The sequence below is a fragment of the Lytechinus pictus genome, chromosome 3, assembly GCF_037042905.1.
Source record: "Lytechinus pictus isolate F3 Inbred chromosome 3, Lp3.0, whole genome shotgun sequence".
Taxonomy (NCBI): domain Eukaryota; kingdom Metazoa; phylum Echinodermata; class Echinoidea; order Temnopleuroida; family Toxopneustidae; genus Lytechinus; species Lytechinus pictus.
Window position 1 is genome coordinate 10,654,228 of NC_087247.1, and position 12,312 is coordinate 10,666,539.

Here is a 12,312-nt window from a genome sequence, read left to right on the forward strand (position 1 = left end):
GACCATGGTCATGTGACCTGAGACTCGTACAGGATGTTCAGTGATACTTGATTACTCTTATGTCCAAGTTTTATGAACTAGATCCATAAACTTTCAGAGTTAGGATGGTAATTTAACAAATACCCCAACACGGCCAAAGTTCATTGACCTTAAATGACCATTGACCATGATCATGTGACCTGAAACTCACACAGGATATTCAGTGGTACTTGATTAACCTAATGTCCAAGTTTCATATACTAGATCCATAAATTTTCAAAGTTATGATAGTAATTCAACAAATACCCCCAACTTGACCAAAGTTTTCAGAGTTAGGATGGTAATTTGACAAATACCCCCAACACGGCCAAAGTTCATTGACCTTAAATGACCATTGACCATGGTCATGTGACCTGAAACTCGCACAGGATATTCAGTGGTACTTGATTAACCTAATGTCCAAGTTTCATGAACTAGATCCATAAATTTTCAAAGTTATGATGGTAATTCAACAAATACCCCCAACTTGGCCAAAGTTCATTGACCCTAAATGACCTTTGACCTTGGTCATGTGACCTGAAACTCAGGCAGGATATTTACTAATACTTGATTAACCTTATGCCCAAGTTTCATGGACTAGATCCATAAATTTTCTAAGTTATGATGTCATTTCAAAAACTTAACCTTAGGTTAAGATTTGATGTTGACGCCGCCGCCGCCGCCGTCAGAAAAGCGGCGCCTATAGTCTCGCTCTGCTATGCAGGCGAGACAAAAACTACATAAATCACAGAGAACTGTAAGTTTCTGGAATGCTTTACAGTAAACACAGAGGTCAAAGTCGAAGTCATTATCAACATCTTCCACGTACTCGTACTGCTTTATCATGTAAAACAATTCTTGTCACAGGTCCATTATTTTGGAATGATCTCCAAACCGACTTCCAGTTCCATATATTATTTTAGATGCAAATTGAAAACTTATATTTTAAATGCATATCTGAATGATAATCCCTGGACTCCTTAATAATGTTCCTTCTAAACTATTGTTAGTCCACCCTCATCTATTTTTTTCCTGTTTCTCTCTCTTTCTTTAAGGTAAATTTCTTTTCTCCCTTTGTAACATATTGATATTAAAACAAAACAAATTGACAATACTTATATTGTTATTCATATGGAAACTATAAATTACAAGCTCAGATTTTTTTTAACAGTTTACCCTTCATGTTCATATGTTTGGAACATATTTTTTGTATTAAACACAGAGGTAATCTCTTCTCACCCGCTTGAACTTCTGGTTGAGGAAACCAATGATGTCTTTGGTTCTTCCTCTCAGTATGGCCGGGTCCAGGTCTAACTTTAGGCCATCCAAGGGAAACTAACAAAAATAAAATTGAACAAGGAAATAAAAGAATAATTACATTTACCATACGTGTACATCATGAAGGAGGCACACTTGTGGATGTTTTCACAATGAGTTAAGTAAGACTTGAAGTGCCAGCACCCGAGGCTAAGGAATACTCAATATTCCATGGCCAAGGCATTGAAAGAACTGACATTAAGACACCTCAAGGCCAAGGACGAGACTGATGGCTATATATTTTTCAATTTTCATCTTTAACAAACATGTAAGACCATCTTCAGGAAGTGATTTATAAACTGAAACATGTTGTATATTAGAAAACTGAACCATTTATATAACAAAGATTAAATATCTCTTTGGGATTCGAATTAGACACTGAATTCGATTGGTTCCAAGTTGCAGTCAGTCAGGATTTATTTTAGATCCATACAATTTAGACCGTAAGGTGAGGCAGGATATGAGTTACTTTAATTTAGTTTCCGGACTTTGAACCAACGCAGCACTCGCATCCTCTGGCAAGGCGTTTATCTACATTTGCCACTCTACAACCAGGTGTAGTAAATGGGTACCCGGTAGGAAGGAATTCCTTGAATGCTCGAGCGTCCGAACAAGAAAGCCGTGCTAAAGCCGGGGTAATAGTATGCAGCGCTTAGAAACATTGGTATAAGCGCTAGATAAATGTTGCATATTATTATCATTATCATTAATTGGGTATTATTATATTTTTATCTTGGTAACTCTTTTGGTACTTATGTTACCAGATGCGGTGAATGAGTACCCGGTAGGAAGAAATTCCTTGAATGCTCGAGCACCCGATCAAGGTAGCCGTGCTAAAACCGGGGTAATAATAACGTGATCATGTTAACAAGCATGGCCCGCTGGGAGAACAGTTTTTCAGAACTTAAGTGGCTACCCTGGTTACAATATGACAATATTATTATTATTACTGTTACTTTATGTTTATGTTTGTCTGCCTGCTTGAGCCAGTAACAAGGCTGTGTCCTGGCCTCTCTTTGTATCTATCTTGTTGTATCTTTACCATTCCTTCATTGCTTTTTGTTCAATAACAAACAAACAAAAATGTATTAAACTCAAAATCATCAATACCTCCCAGAGTTTGTTGAGTTGACCTAATTCATCGGGAATGGTGGTGATAGACTTGTTATGGCTCAGATCAAGAGATGCCAATAATGTCAGCTGACCAAGCTCCTTTGGAACCTGTTACGAGAAAAGACAAAACACAAAATAATTTCGCTGGGGACAGTTTCACAAAACTGTTTGTAAAATGAAGTGTGTCTTTGCAAATAACTAGAACATGTTCTTGGGTATCAAATCAAGGGAGCCTTTCACCAATAAGATTTGTCAGTGATTTTCACCGACACCGACAGATGTTATAAGCTACTGAAAATCCTGGCATCTGATTGGCTGAGAGCAACTTTGTCTTACTATATTTGTAATGTTATCCCCCTCCCCCTCTAGATTTTTTTCTGTATGACTGAAATTGAACAAAAGGTTAAAGCAAAGATAAAAGAATAAACTAATGTAAATTCTTCTCATTCATCTACTGTAGTCGTGATCAATATATTAAAAGAACTGGAAATCAACTCACTGTTGCGACGTTTCCCCAATTATCAATTGCCTTCTTCGGGCGATTGACAATCCCGATGAAGGGGAGGCCTTTATCATGTTTGAGATTGCGCAGATACGGTGCGCACCAACTATGTCCAACACGCGAAAGACGACTTGGAAGTCTTCAGATTCTTTCACGCGCTGGATATACATGTAGTTTATTGCGCACTGTATCTGCACAATCTCAAACATTTTAAGGGCCTCCCCTTCATTGGGATCGTCATTTGCCCATAGAAGCCAATTGATAATTGGCGAAATGTCGCAACAGTGAGTTGAATTCCATTTTTTTTATTAAACTTTTTACAAAAATTAAAGATTCAATATATTTTCATTTTAAAAAAAATATTTGAAAAAAGGAGAAAACTACATATATCTGCTTTCATTTACATTTACAAACTGATAATCCGTTACAAAAAAAAACATATTACACAGCGAAATGAAACCGTTGCGAGAAATTTAAAAAGAAATCATGTTAAACGTTCCCTACAAATCTGTTCAATTTCTAAAGAGCATGATTATACAATAATGGTAACGATACCTTGGTAAGTTTATTGTGGCTTAGGATAAGTCTCTCGAGCTTTGACCAGCTCCTTAGGTTATCACCAAGTGTTAGCTGCAGTTAGAAGTGAAGAGAAAGAAAACACATAAAATGAGTAGAATTGATTTTTTTCAGACATTGATATTCGTACATGTATGTGCATGCAGATGTTTAAGAACACTTACATGTAGCAATAAATGAATGAAAGAATATAACAAAGAAAAAGAAATTAATAAAGGACATTACTGAGTACCTGAGGCACTGTATGAAAGCACAGATTTGAAACATCTAATAGTTTAAATGAAATCGAGATAAATATTTCATTTTAAAAATCTATCATAAGCTTCAAGACTTTGGAAAGATATAAAGATATTTCAGAAAAATCTGAATTCATTAGTATTTATAAAAACCCATCAGGTGGAAACCCAACCTACGTCTTTTTTTACGCACAATGAACGGATCAAATCATACAGCAGCTGTAGCTGCACTCTTGGCCAATGTGTACTTATTTGAACTTATATTAGTGCAAAGAAACTAGGAAGGAGTTTTGCACCCTCTCCTTATTTAAATATTTTCTTGTGAATTCGGGCAAATGTGTTTTGAACTGTCTGACTCAGTATTTACTTCACTAAAAAAAAAAGTAACATCATTTGCAAAACTTTAAGACCACCCGAGTGTTGTGTAAAGTACATGTAATAATTGTAAATAAACTGTAAGTTTCATTAAAAACTGGCCTAATTTATTTTATAGGTGTTGATTCTGTGTTTGATATGAATGGGGAATTAGTTCTAAGGGGAATTAGTTCTAAAGGGGAATTAAGAACTGTCAAATAGCTTGACTAATTATGTTTTCAAAATTATTTTTACTTCAATATATTTTTTTAAACAAACATTCAAATCAAACACGGAATCAACACTAATAGATAATTCATAGGCCAGTTTCAATGAAACCATTACGGTATATTACGATTACATACATGTGCTATACACACAAATTTTCAGGTGGTCTTAAACTTATGAAAATGATGGCATATATCAAACAAGTGGTACGCCTCTGGCAGTCTCGCCTGTATTACACGAATCGATATAGCAGCAGTGCTGGCTTTGAAAACAGCTATTAAATAATTATTCACAAAAGAAAACACTCATATAATAATAGAATACTATGTCCATTGACCCAACATGACCTTTGACCATGATCATGTGACCTAAGGCAGGTGCAAAACAATCATTCATACTTGATTACCCTTATATCTATATTTCATGAACTACATGTGTAGATCCATAAACTTTCTAAGTTATGATGCCAATTCAACAAATACCCCCAACACTGCCAAAGTTCATTGACCCTAAATAACCTATGATTTTGGTCATGTGACCTGAAACATGCACAAGATATTCATGGATATTCAAGATATATACATGGTTACTCTTACATGTCCCAAGTTTCATGAACTGGATCTATAAACTTTTAAAGTTATGATGACAATTCCAAAAATACCCCCAACATTATCAAAGTTTGTTGACCCTACATGACCTTTGACCTTGGTCATGTGACCTAAAACTTGCACAGGATGTTCAGGGATACTTTTACCTTCTTGATCTTGTTGTGTGAGATGATGATCTCCCTCAATGTCTGACTCTTCCATTCTGATGGAGGGGGGAATTCGATGATACCATTGTCACTCAGATCAATATCTCGGAGTCTAAAAATCAAAATAAAAGTGACATAATAAACTTGCAATCAACAAAGTCATCTTTTTTGTTCCTTAATCTGGGCCCACTTATAAGGTCTTGCTATTATAGTAACTTTGCCATCCAATAAAATTGACTGAAATTTGTTATTCTTGCTTGGCTGCTGAACATTGTAACCATGGTAGTAACTATTGGATGGCAAAGTTACTATAATAGTAACTTTTTTATGAAAGGTGGCCCTGATGAAAATATCTCTGGTTGATATTAACGGAACAGTGTACAATTCAAGGGCTTTATCAACATTCTGGAACTGAAATGAAAACAAGAATATGCCTGTCATCTGAAGTAGCAAAATAAAATAAGTAGTTTACCTCTCTAAAGATTTTAGTATCTCTATACAAATACAAGCTATTTTTTTCTCTGTATTATTGATAATTATCTCAAAAGACATACTTTAAGACTAGTTTATTTATAGCACACAGTCAATGAGAAACAATAATGCCTCCCCCCCTGTTAAGCATGCAGAGAGTCTGATCACACTTTCATATAAGTAGATGAAGTAGGTTATTTCACTCTCGAAATGCCTTGAATGATCAACAATTCCCTTTGACTCACACTGGAAGATGGAGGATGAATTTGGGGATGAAGGGCGACTCGGGAATGCCAAGATGATTCTTGGCAAGCTTCAGAACCTTCAGTTTGCCCAGGATGTTGTCCAGGTCTCCAGGAAGAGAGTCTGTAGGGAGATTGAAAGATAGATAATAAAATGCATTCATTACTTTCACAAGCATTTTTAATTTGAGTCGATCCCTGTTTGTAAAGGGATGCGTGACTTTATGAATAATTGGATTAGTAGTTTACAAAGACTTGATATTTGGGGATTGAGTTCATCCCTTTCCATAAAGGTATGCATGAATTGGAATTTTAGTTGATCCCTGCTTGTAAAGAGCATGACTTTACAAACAATTGACCGCAGACTAGAGAGGGAAAGTGAATGGTCAAGGCAAATGTCCTTCACGGTAGATGCACATGAAACTCACCTTAAAGTATCGGACTCTTTGAATTGGAACCAGGCAAAGACTCATATAAAAAAATCAATTAGAGAAGACTGTAGAGAAAAGTGGATAAAGTTGATCGAACCACTTCTGGTACAGGGAGAATTCATGAAGGTAGTTCACATGGAAAATACCAATGTGACATGGAAATCGATTATCTATAATGTACCACAGGGTGTTATGAAATTCATGGTTAATGCAGCAATTGATAGTCTCCCTACAAACAATAATCTGTACCGTTGGGGGAAAAGAATCTCAGACAAATGTAATCTTTGTAACTCTACTGGTACTTCACACCATGTTCTCAACAATTGTGAAAAGATGCTCGACCGATATACCTGGCGCCATAACAACATAATACACATCATACTAAAGAACATAAAACCCACCACAAGCAATACCAACAGAGTTTATGCAGACATCGAAGGGGGAAGTATCAACGGGGGCACCGTACCACCACACATAATACCAACCCAACAAAAACCTGATATTTGCTACATTGACAACAATAATAAAACCATCACCATCATCGAACTTACTGTACCATTCGAAACAAATATTGAAAACGCACATCAACGTAAACAAGACAGATACGCAGGACTCGTACACGACATCACGGCAACAGGTTGGAAGAGCAATCTCATATGCATTGAAATTGGTTCACGTGGTCTAATAACCCCCCAAAATAAATATAGAATGAAAGAAATACTCAATCTCAGAACCCACTCAGAAAGATATCCAGATTTTAGGGACCAAATAGTCAAGACTGTTCTTTTTAATTCTTACGTAATATTTCAAGGCAGGCGTGAGCCAACATGGCAGATTGACCAATACATGAAAGTATAATAGATTTTTATGTAAGTTAAAGTTAAATATATATCTACTGTTCCTTAATTTGCCAATCTGATTATATTAACGCATATTTAAATCTGTCATTCAATCCAACATACCATCATGTTTGTATACAAGTTACGGTAGTATTGTTCCATTTTCTACCCCCCCCCCCCTTACTTCTACCCAAACTCAGTCTCTCTCTCTTTCCCTCCCTCTCTATCTCTCTCCCCCTCCCGATTTCTCTTTATGCTACCTCCCCAGTGCCACGTGTTTGAATCTTTATTGTTACGACCGTTTGAATCTACATCCACATATTTTTGCCATTTCATGACAATGTTATATATTGTACTGATCAGTAAATGATATATTATTCCGATCTCTCTTCTCTTTCCCTTTACCGCTTTTTCTTCTATTTCTTCCACTCCCTCCCCTTCTCCCCCTCTCTCTTCCTCGATCCCATCTATCTAATGCCCTTTTTGTTTCTTTCTCTCACTCTTCCCCTCCCTTACTTCTTTTCCCTTCTTTTTTCTCTATCTCTCTATATTACTGTGTACCATGTGAATGCATTCATCGTTGTTTGAATTTATTTGTATTGTATTTTAGATATTTAATGTTATAATCGTTATATTACTGTATCAAACAGTAATAATAATGTATTATGATCGTAATGTATAATGTAATCTGATTTATGTATCATGTAATAATGTAAATTCAACCTGCCGGCCAACCTGATAGGTTGCCGGGCCTGGTTTTTGTTATGCTTGATCTTTAATAAAGACATGATGTACTACGAGTTGATCCCTGTTTGTAAAGGGATCGGTGTGCGGCTTTATGAATTAGATAGGCAGTTTACTAAGACTTGAAATTCAGGATTTGAGTTGATCCCTTTAAGTACAGGTATGCATGAATTTACATACAACTAAAATTTGAGTTGATTCCTGCTTATTAAAGTATACATGAATTCTACAACCATTTGGAATTTGGGTTGATCCCAGCTTGTAAAGATATAAATTGTAATACAAACAATTGGAAATTTGAGTTTATCCTTAATTGTAAAGGCATGCATAAATTTTACAAGCAATTGGAATTTGGGTTGATCCCTGCTTGTAAAGGTATACATGACTTTACAAACAATTTGAAATTTGAGTTGATCCCTATTTGTAAAGGTATACATGAATTTTACAGCAATTGGAATTTGAGTCGATCCCTATTTGTAAAGTTATGAATGAATTTTTACAAGCAGTTGGAATTTGAGTTGATCCCTGCTTGTAAAGATGTACATGATTCTACAAACAATTGGAAATTTGAGTTTATCACTATTAGTAAAGGTATACATAGCTTCACAAAATTTGAGTTGATCCCATATGATTTTACAAACAAGTGGAATTTGAGTTGATCCCTGCTTGTAAAGTATACATGACTTTACAAACAATTGGAATATGAGTTGATCCCTGCTTGCAAAGGTTTACATGACTTTATAAACAATTGGAAAATCGAGTTGATCCCTATTTGTAAAGGGATGCATGAATTCTCCAACCAATTGGAATTTGAGTTGATCCCTGCTCGTAAAGGTATACATGAATTTACAATAAATTGAAATTTGAGTTGATCCCTGCTTGTAAAGGTATACATGACTTTACAAACAATTTGAAATTTGAGTTGATCCCTATTTGTAAAGGTATGCATGAATTTTACAAGCAATTGGAATTTGAGTCGATCCCTATTTGTAAAGTTATGAATGAATTTTTACAAGCAGTTGGAATTTGAGTTGATCCCTGCTTGTAAAGATGTACATGATTCTACAAACAATTGGAAATTTGAGTTTATCACTATTAGTAAAGGTATACATTGCTTCACAAAATTTGAGTTGATCCGATATGATTTTACAAACAAGTGGAATTTGAGTTGATCCCTGCTTGTAAAGTATACATGACTTTACAAACAATTTGAAATTTGAGTTGATCCCTATTTGTAAAGGTATGCATGAATTTTACAAGCAATTGGAATTTGAGTCGATCCCTATTTGTAAAGTTATGAATGAATTTTTACAAGCAGTTGGAATTTGAGTTGATCCCTGCTTGTAAAGGTATACATGACTTTACAAACAATTGGAAATTTGAGTTGATCCCTGCTTGCAAAGGTTTACATGACTTTATAAACAATTGGAAAATTGAGTTGATCCCTATTTGTAATGGGATGCATGAATTCTCCAACCATTTGGAAGAGTTGATCCCTGCTCGTAAGGGTATATACATGAATTTACAATAAATTGAAATTTGAGTTGATCCCTGCTTGTAAAGATATACATGACTTTACAAACAATTTGAAATTTGAGTTGATCCCTATTTGTAAAGGTATGCATGAATTTTACAAGCAATTGGAATTTGAGTCGATCCCTATTTGTAAAGTAATGAATGAATTTTTACAAGCAGTTGGAATTTGAGTTGATCCCTGCTTGTAAAGATGTACATGATTCTACAAACAATTGGAAATTTGAGTTTATCACTATTAGTAAAGGTATACATAGCTTCACAAAATTTGAGTTGATCCGATATGATTTTACAAACAAGTGGAATATGAGTTGATCCCTGCTTGTAAAGGTATACATGACTTTACAAACAATTGGAAATTTGAGTTGATCCCTGCTTGCAAAGGTTTACATGACTTTATAAACAATTGGAAAATTTAGTTGATCCCTATTTGTAAAGGGATGCATGAATTCTACAACCAATTGGAATTGGAGTTGATCCCTGCTCGTAAAGGTATACCGTAAGTAACGGTGTATTAACCGCACCCGTGTATTAACCGCACCCCCAAATTTGGACTAAAAAAAAAAATCCTTCTCACATTTACATGCATATTTGAGGTACGAAGAAACAAAAACTAAGTTCAAGATTTCAAAGTATTCAAAAAGATTACCGGTTTGCGGAAATCTGCTGTTCTTGATCAATTCATCTACAAATGTTAGCAAGAAAGAAAGAAATTGGCATTTTTTCCAGTTGTTTTACGGCTTCGTGCCGTCTCTCTCATACGTGGTGCACGGTGTACATGGTATCTTATGAAAAGCAAACAGGAAAGAAAAAAATAAGCTGGCGCGAAACGGGACTTTGAGGGGTTAAAATGAATAGCGCCAGCTTAAGTCGCACTAAAACCACAATACAACGCAAGCTAGCTCTCGGCACTTGCTCAGCTGTGACAATTATTACCGAGAATGCTTGGCGTCTCTTTGAACTTAGCCAGGGAACTTCGCTGCTTTGAATCGAGAATAAAGTCGAAATTAGTGTCATGAAGGTGGGTGCATTTGTTATGGACACTATTTGATTAAGATCGTAATAATCGCTTCCCATTACCCGCGGCTCATACCCCTCTAAACGACATTGCCCTGGGCGGCTACGCCCGGCCACTCGATGTGTTGTGAACTGGCAGACTTCTTACATGTTCGGGAGGGGTTACGCGGGCGGGCTCAGACCTGTCACCGTGGATAAACCGCACCCCAGACTTTTGCTTATATCCCGCCGAGAAAAAGGTGCGGTTAATACACCGTTACTTACGGTACATGAATTTACAATCAATTGAAATTTGAGTTGATCTCTGCTTGTAAAGGTATACATAACTTTACAAACAATTTGAAATTTGAGTTGATCCCCATTTGTAAAGGTATGCATGAATTTTACAAGCAATTGGAATTTGAGTAGATCCCTATTTGTAAAGTGATGAATGAATTTTTACAAGCAGTTGGAATTTGAGTTGATCCCAGCTTGCAAAGGTATACATGTGTTTACAAACAATTAGAATGGGAGTGAGTTGATCCCTCCTTAATTAAGCACAATAATAAATGAGATCTTTATAAACCATGGTTTCCAACTACAGTTTGAAACCATCTCCAAACTGTTAAACCTTCTACTGACCTAACTGGTTGTTTGTGGCGCTGAGCTGCTCCAACGACAGGCAACCATGAAGGAAGACGGGGGTCAACGTCGTGAGCTTGTTGTTTGATAGATCCAGGCTCTTCAACAGTTGAAGGTTGAGAGGTTTGTTGGGAATAGTCTCGATCTTGTTGCTACATTCAACAAAACAGGAAAGAAAAACAATTTGACAGCAATAAAATGATGATAATGATAATGGACAGCATTTGTATAGCACCATTCATCTGCTAAAAACATTCAAAGATGCTGGCTCAAACAATATGTCACACAATTATTCACAGTTGCTGGAAAAGATAGGTCTTTAGTTAAGATTAGAAGGTCTCCAGGTTCTTAAAATTACAAAGTTAGATTCTTAGATAACATGCTAAATTGGTACTGTCATTCCGATTTTAGTACATTGTGGAATAATTATGTTTATGCATTTCAGTTCCACATTCTTATATACCATATAATTTCCATTAGCTAATCTATTTTACATACATTTACGACAATGCATTTTGTCTCTCGCCTTTGTGTAATGACATGAAAATACTTCAGATGAGAACTACAGGCAAAAAAAACACAATTTCCCATGGGAGTACATGTACATCTACCACTCTAATGTGAGCTTCTGTCGCGAAGGCACGAACAAACTGAGCCATTACGGAAATCGCGATGTGGAACTGTGGGATAAGATCCCAAGACATTGACGACAGAAATCAACATTGTTGCGCAAGAGGAGAGATACCTGGCTAGTGTGAGCTTCTGCAGCGAAGGCACAAACATACTGAGCCAGGACGGGAACCGCACTGTGGCATTGTGGGATAGATCCAATTCGGCAAGCTTGAAGGCAGTGTCTCCCGGCCTGGTCTTGTTCAGATCCTTGATCTAAACGCAAAATTAAAACCACATATCTTATTGTGCAAACTCTCCGAACCCCATTCTTTCACCATTCTCACAATACTTCATGAACTCCCCAAGTTATAATTACTTGATAGAGAATTTGAATACAGACACTAATACTAAAAGAAGGATGTAAATATTTTATGCAATTGCCCTTATTCATACGGGTCATCAGGGCCCCGAATTACAAAGAGTTACGATTGATCCGATCAACATCAAGTATATGGAAATCCATCAACGTGATAATTTTTTTCTTCAGGAAATTTGCACAATGTCCTTTTAAAAAAAAACTATGAATGTATGAATATACATCATATCTAGAAAATATTTTGAAGAAACGTGTTTTCGATGTGGATGTTGCTGGCTTTCCATAGTTGTGGTTGATTGGATCAATTGTAACTCTTTGTAAGATGGGA

General features: G+C 36.1%; 1 protein-coding gene across 8 annotated transcripts in view; it reads right to left on the reverse strand.

The window, feature by feature from the left end:
- Positions 1–12,312, reverse strand: part of LOC129257844 (leucine-rich repeat serine/threonine-protein kinase 2-like) — a 126,747-nt gene that overhangs the window by 62,220 nt on the left and 52,215 nt on the right. For all 8 annotated transcript variants that reach the window (XM_064096353.1, XM_064096361.1, XM_064096360.1 and 5 more), the window contains 7 exons: positions 11,742–11,881; positions 10,997–11,148; positions 5,815–5,935; positions 5,099–5,210; positions 3,506–3,580; positions 2,446–2,556; positions 1,258–1,353 (listed from right to left, as the gene is read on the reverse strand). In XM_064096353.1, the coding sequence (XP_063952423.1) occupies positions 1,258–1,353; positions 2,446–2,556; positions 3,506–3,580; positions 5,099–5,210; positions 5,815–5,935; positions 10,997–11,148; positions 11,742–11,881 (807 nt within the window). The remainder of the gene's footprint in view (positions 1–1,257; positions 1,354–2,445; positions 2,557–3,505; positions 3,581–5,098; positions 5,211–5,814; positions 5,936–10,996; positions 11,149–11,741; positions 11,882–12,312) is intronic.